The 5,989-nt window shown below is 41.7% G+C and overlaps 1 protein-coding gene across 2 annotated transcripts in view; it reads right to left on the reverse strand.

The window, feature by feature from the left end:
* Positions 1–1,446: 1,446 nt before the first annotated feature.
* YPEL5 (yippee like 5) overlaps positions 1,447–5,989 on the reverse strand; it is a 15,786-nt gene continuing 11,243 nt past the window's right edge. The window contains exons 2-3 of one of the 2 annotated variants that reach the window (XM_019549586.1): positions 5,486–5,667; positions 1,447–3,668 (exon numbers count right to left, since the gene is read on the reverse strand). In XM_019549586.1, coding sequence (XP_019405131.1) covers positions 3,444–3,668; positions 5,486–5,626 — 366 coding nt within the window. In that variant the 5' untranslated portion in view covers positions 5,627–5,667 and the 3' untranslated portion in view covers positions 1,447–3,443. The remainder of the gene's footprint in view (positions 3,669–5,485; positions 5,668–5,989) is intronic. The other variant, XM_019549587.1, reaches the window with a different exon arrangement.

Raw genomic sequence — 5,989 nt, forward strand, 5'->3', positions numbered from 1 at the left:
CAACCCTGCAGAGTCCTGCTTCTGTGATTCTGGATTGCAAATCTGAGACCTGGGGGGCAGCAGGAAGAGGAAGTGCCAGAGAGCCATGGTCGAGTACCTCCTGGCTTCTGGCCTGAGCCACTGCAGGCATGTGGCTGCATTTCCTGAATCAAAAGTGAATGTGTATCCAACTGTTTCTCAGTTTAATCTTTGCAGCTTAGACTAAATTGCAAGGATTGAATTGACTCAGCCTCAGGATTTTGGACCATCTGTACTTAGCCTTAATGCCTTCATTCTAATAAGGGTCTCATAACAGTACATAGGGAGATGCACTGACTTCCATTTTACAAGTCTTGTATTTTACAAGTCTTATGGCTGGATGAAGAGGCTATACACTAGGAATGAACAAAGTTTGGCTTGTGTGACTCCACTTCCCAGCAGCCCTGGCCTATGTCACCATAGCTGGTTTCCATGGAGACCCCAGAAGGGGCAGAGCCGTGACAGTGCAGGACCAGGGTTTCCATGGAGACTAGCCCAAGCAGCACTGGCAGGGCATGTGGCTGGTTGGGGAGCTGCTCCAGGGCTGGGGCTGGGATGTTGTGGTGTTGGCAGCATGATCCAGAGCCAGGGCAGAGCCGTGATCTGCTGCCTTCATGCCTGGAGTAGGGGCATGCTGAAAGCAAATCAGGACTCTGCTCCAGCAGGGTGTGAGCAGCTCATCGCAGCTCTACCTTGGCTCCAGACCACACTATCACCACTGCAAGATCCTGGCACCAGCTGTGAAGCAGCTCCCTACCCAGCTGTGTGCCCTGCCAGTGCTGCTTGGGCTGGTCTCCGTGGAAACCCCAGCCCCACTGTCATGGCCCCACCCCTCCTAGGATCTCCATGGAAACTGGCTACAGCAATGGAGGCAGGGGCTGCTGGAAAATGGAGTCTGATTGCCAGCTGGATCCATCATTTTGCCTACCCCTGCTATATACTCAGGTACTACAGAATGTTTCTGCACAAAATAGCTCATACACGCAAGCAAGAATTTTCTTGAAATCCCATATTTTTATTATATATCTAATACAAATGTGCGTATACATGTGTGTGCACGTACTCAAGATACATCCCTCTCTCTCTCACCATTTAAAAATGTAACAGTGGGAAAGACAGACCTGTTCCCAGGAATCCTGTCTCCCAGAAGCCAGAAGAAATGTGGTATGCAGCCCTCTCATTAAAGAGATCACATCCTGCTTGTTCTATTTCTGTTTTTATTTTAATTTCTGCTATTTCTGCAGTTGTGCTTTATATCTCCTACACCATGAGTAGGGCTAGTATTGTGAGCAGCTGGTAAGAGCAGTTAGGATTTATTTTTTGTCCCAGGTTGTGGAATCTCAGACATGAGCACAACTACTGAACGCTCCAAAATACTAAGTTTTGCAAATACACAAAGATCTAAAGAACAAAAAGCAGCAAGATACATTTCAGGACAAAACATACTTTATTGTACTATAACACTAGAAGTACATGAAGAGTACTGCAGAAGACCATGCTAATGGCAGCATTTGGATTTGTGAAGGACTGAAGTTACAATATAGGAGGATTCTACCTTAATCACGTAAGAGGTGACTCATTTGAGACACAAGTACATTACTGTTTATGCAACTTGATTCAAACATAGCTCTGGTACACTGTTGACACTGTCCTCTTTCAAAAGTGGCATGGTTCTCAAATAAAGATACTTTTCAGTTAGTAGATGACAGGTTTAAGACAGGCGCGTCCAAAATACAGCCCAGCAGCCAAAACAAGGATATCAGGACATCCATGCAGGATATTGGCCATGTCCGCTCTATTGTATTTGATATGAAAGCATGGCCAAGTGGAAACGATGATTACAAAAGGCTGCGGCCTACATCTGCTATTCCTCCCCTCTTCACTTCTCTGTGGCAGCTCCAGGAAATAAATACCACATTTCACTTGCGTGGTCTGTTAGGGGAGCTACTAGCAACTGATTTGTCTATAAAGAAAAGCCAAAATTCAGGCAGACACCAAATCCAATAAAGAACTGTACATAATTGCAACATTCAATTTAGGTGCAGTCCTTGGACTCTTAGCAAGTTGTCAGTGAAGTCCTAAGTCACAATGTTTGGCCACCCTTGAGTTAAGTTAAATAGACAACATTTTTGCCACTGCATAAGCAAAATCTCACTGTTTAGATACCACTGACCCCTACAATAAGAAAGCCAGAACAGAGTCAGTGATTACTACCAGGCAAGCATGTTCTGCTGCTCCAAAAGATAAAAAGGTTTAAACATGACAATGGCAAGGTGCAAAAGTAGAGACACAGAGAGTTAAGAGTTTTGATACCAGAAGCAGCATTTGAAAACAAGTTTAGTCATTTAGAGAGATGCAGATCGTATGCATGAATGCACATGCTGGCATTCTCCTCCTTCACCCCAGCAGCTGTGTTTTAAATACAAAGTCTTGGGTTAAAAACAAAGGCTACCTGACCAAGAGCTTGCTACAGCTTTGTCTACTTGAACAAAATTAGTTAAGAGATAGAGGGGGAAAAAAAATTACTGCTGCAACAGTAATTACTCAGAGGACCCCTCTAATTATAAACACAGCTTCTGATTGTTAAAGCAACACAAGACTAAAACATACAACTATTACTTTAAATTATTACTATGCTTATAAGTTACATCAGTTAAAAGAAAGAGAGCCAAGCAGTTTTGCCCTATTTCAAAGAAAGTTTCCAATCAACACCAGTTACGTGGTAAAAGGGACCTTACGATTAAATGAGGAATGGTAACATCTTTGGGTCAAGAATGACAAGAAAGAATGGGCTCTGTGCTACCAATCAACTTCAACAAGAATATGGCACAATGGCCAGCACAAGCCATACCAACACTGAACCTTTAGCACTCTATCTTAAATTTGGATCTTATCTTAAACTAGCAAGTCAGATGAAAGGACTGGGTAAAAAAAAAGTTTTAAAAATAACCCAAATGCTAGAAAATAAATTAAAAGTCACCTCTAGGCTTAACATATTTTTCTGGTGACATATCAGAGAGTTTATGCAAACTAAAGAAGTAACCCACCAATTTCTCTAACAAAAGAAATATCCCCAATTATTTTCCTTTCAGCCCTTTCATATCTGTAGACAGGTTTTGGATCTAAGAGATGTAAATGCAAAGAGGAAAAAAAAAAAGTTGCAGCATCTGCACAACATTCCCTCTACAAACAGCTGTTGGAGGGAAAGTAAAAAAACAAAGTAAATGGAATAAAGAAAGGAAAGTTCCATCTGAAATTCTCACATCTTTCCCACTCCGCAGTTCATGAATCCAATTCTGATGCTAAGGTGACAGTGTATGCAAGTAGATTTTTTTTTGTTTGATTTTTTTGTGTTTTTTTTGTTTTTGTTTTTTTTTTGTTTTTTTAAGTTTCAGTGAAGAAAACCCAGAAAGACAGAAATCTCTTCAGGAATTATCAGACGGAACATGCTCCTCAAATCCCTCGCTCTCTCGGACCAAAGCCCTTTCCAGGATAACACGACCTTCCTTATAGCGCTGGCTGTCTTCAGTGGCAAATTCATAGATCCAGCCCAGTTTACTGTTGCAGTTCTTGCAGCTCACATCCCGAACCATGTGGCGGCCAGTAAGCATGACGCGGTCTTGAACTTCACTGTACTGCAGATTCACTACCTAAGGAAAAATTGAGGGCATGAAGAATAAAAAGGTTTAGCCTAACCAAGGCAAGAACCTTAAAACTGTTTTGCAGTTGCTAGGAACATTATAGGTACCCATCAAAAATAAAATCAGTTTAAGCAAAAATCCTATAGCACTATATACACTAACAGCCAAAACGCAGCAGGCTGTAATAATAACAACAGGCTACGATTCTGCTGCCTGAATGGAGAGCTGTTTAGGACTTATCTTGGACAGATGTTTTAAGGCTTAATGTTTGTCAAACACAAATATGATACTTACACAAGAGGCACCAGGAGTGCTGCATGGTTAGCTCAGCTAAGGCTTACCAGTTAAATCACAACTATACACAATGTGACAGCTAATTAATGGAACCATCCTTGATGTCCAGTCGCCTTTTAAGTTACCAAACCCATTTTTCATAATAGAGGTGATCACAGCAAATGGATGACTTCACTCATTGGTAGGGACCTACCCAAATGATTGTGTGGAAGTCACGAAATTGGGCGATCGCTGCAAAATCCATGGGGGGAGGGGAAGACATGTGCCTTACTAAAAATAAACTGCTAGCTCTCCACTGGGAGCCAGCAGTCTTCTTGGCCATGCAGCCCAGCATGAACAAGGCCGTCAGCACAAAAGCAAGCAGGCAAGATGGCCATTGCCCCTGCACCCTTGCTGATGATTGGCTGAGTGCTGCCAGTCATGCAGTCCCACCCACTCTACAAATCAGCGGGGAGGGATGAAGACTCAAATCAGCAGCAAGGGGCAGGGCCTCTAGGGCCCCTCAGCCAGAGATATGGGGGGCCCCCCACCACACTAATCCCTTGAGAATAGCAGCTGGCCCCCCATACTTTGCATGTAAAATTGGATGGCTACCTCCTTGAATCGGGCAGACTTCTAGTCACTGGATTATGAATTACAAAATGTACACAAAAATATTCAAAATGGGATTTCCAAAAGCACCTAATGAAGATCTGATAAAGAATGCCTTGTATTAAAATGCTTGTCTAACTGTATCTCAGCTATGCAATTGGTCCAATAAAAAACATCACCCACAAAAACCCTTGCCTCTTGCAAAACCATCTAGGAAATTTAGGGGGACAAATTAATCATTTAAGTGCTTTTGAAAAAAATCTCACCTTTGAAAGAGATTAGTGATTAATAACATCTTGAAAAAGCCAAACTTGATAGCATACCTATTAGGATTATTACACATCTGTCATGTATTATCTGAGCAAGAACCAAGAGGTACCTCTGTCTCAACTTTCTATGACAACCAGGCAGGTGAAATCAGTGTACATAATTTGCTGAAGAGGAATAATACTTACAACAATTTGATTAGAGATTCTTAAATTTAAAAGAGCTTGATACATTACACAATTCAAATTGGGGTTGCATTGCAGAGCAAAGCCATAACTGGTTTCTTCCACAGGGAATTTGGATAAAAGTGCCAAAATGTACTGAGCTAGTAGGAAGTCAGATTGAGTGCAGTCCCTTACATAAAGATAAGTGAAGTTCAGGTGTATTAACATACCCATACATTAGAAAACTCCGAATAAAGTTTAATTGCATGCACTCTGGCAAGATGACTAGCTTTACAAACCCCACCCTTCCCCCAGCATTTCAGTACTGCAGGTAACAAAAACACTTCAACAGTTTACAGCAACTTTCCAATGGGAATCTGAAGACAGCCCAAAAAAAATAAAACTTATCTCCTGGTGTTCAATTTTAACTAAGAAATAGGAATCCTTAAATCACAGTGAGCTTTAATAGCTGACAGATTGGGTTTTCTAGGCATCTGACTTCTTACCGACCTTGTTGAACAGGAAGGCTCTTCCTGTGGCCCCTGTAAAGCGTGTGGATATGAGCTCTGAGCGATTGGTCAAGATTGTGTCACAATTTGCACAGGAGAACAGGCGAGTGCCACCAATGTGATCCAGGAAGATTCTGCCCATTTTATTAAGCTTCTTTAAATCTAGATTCAGAACCTGAAACCAAGAGAAGAGATATTTCATTCATGCAGAAAAATTCACAGAAGGCTTCCTTTCTGACAGAAGGCCAAAGCATTCTGCAGGGCAATTCAAGTTAGTGAACATACAAACAAGTTTACATATGAATTACTGCACTCAGTTACAGTTGGCATTCACTCTTTATTCTTCAACCTTGATAGAAAGAGAGATTACAAGCCTTACCAAAATGAAAAGGTTCTCTTCTACAAATATTCATCCTACTAGTAAGATATTTTAAGTGTACGTACACACACACACACACACACACACACACACACACACACACACACACACACACACACACACACA

The sequence above is a fragment of the Crocodylus porosus genome, unplaced genomic scaffold, assembly GCF_001723895.1.
Source record: "Crocodylus porosus isolate Cpor-Errol unplaced genomic scaffold, CroPor_comp1, whole genome shotgun sequence".
Lineage (NCBI taxonomy): Eukaryota > Metazoa > Chordata > Crocodylia > Crocodylidae > Crocodylus > Crocodylus porosus.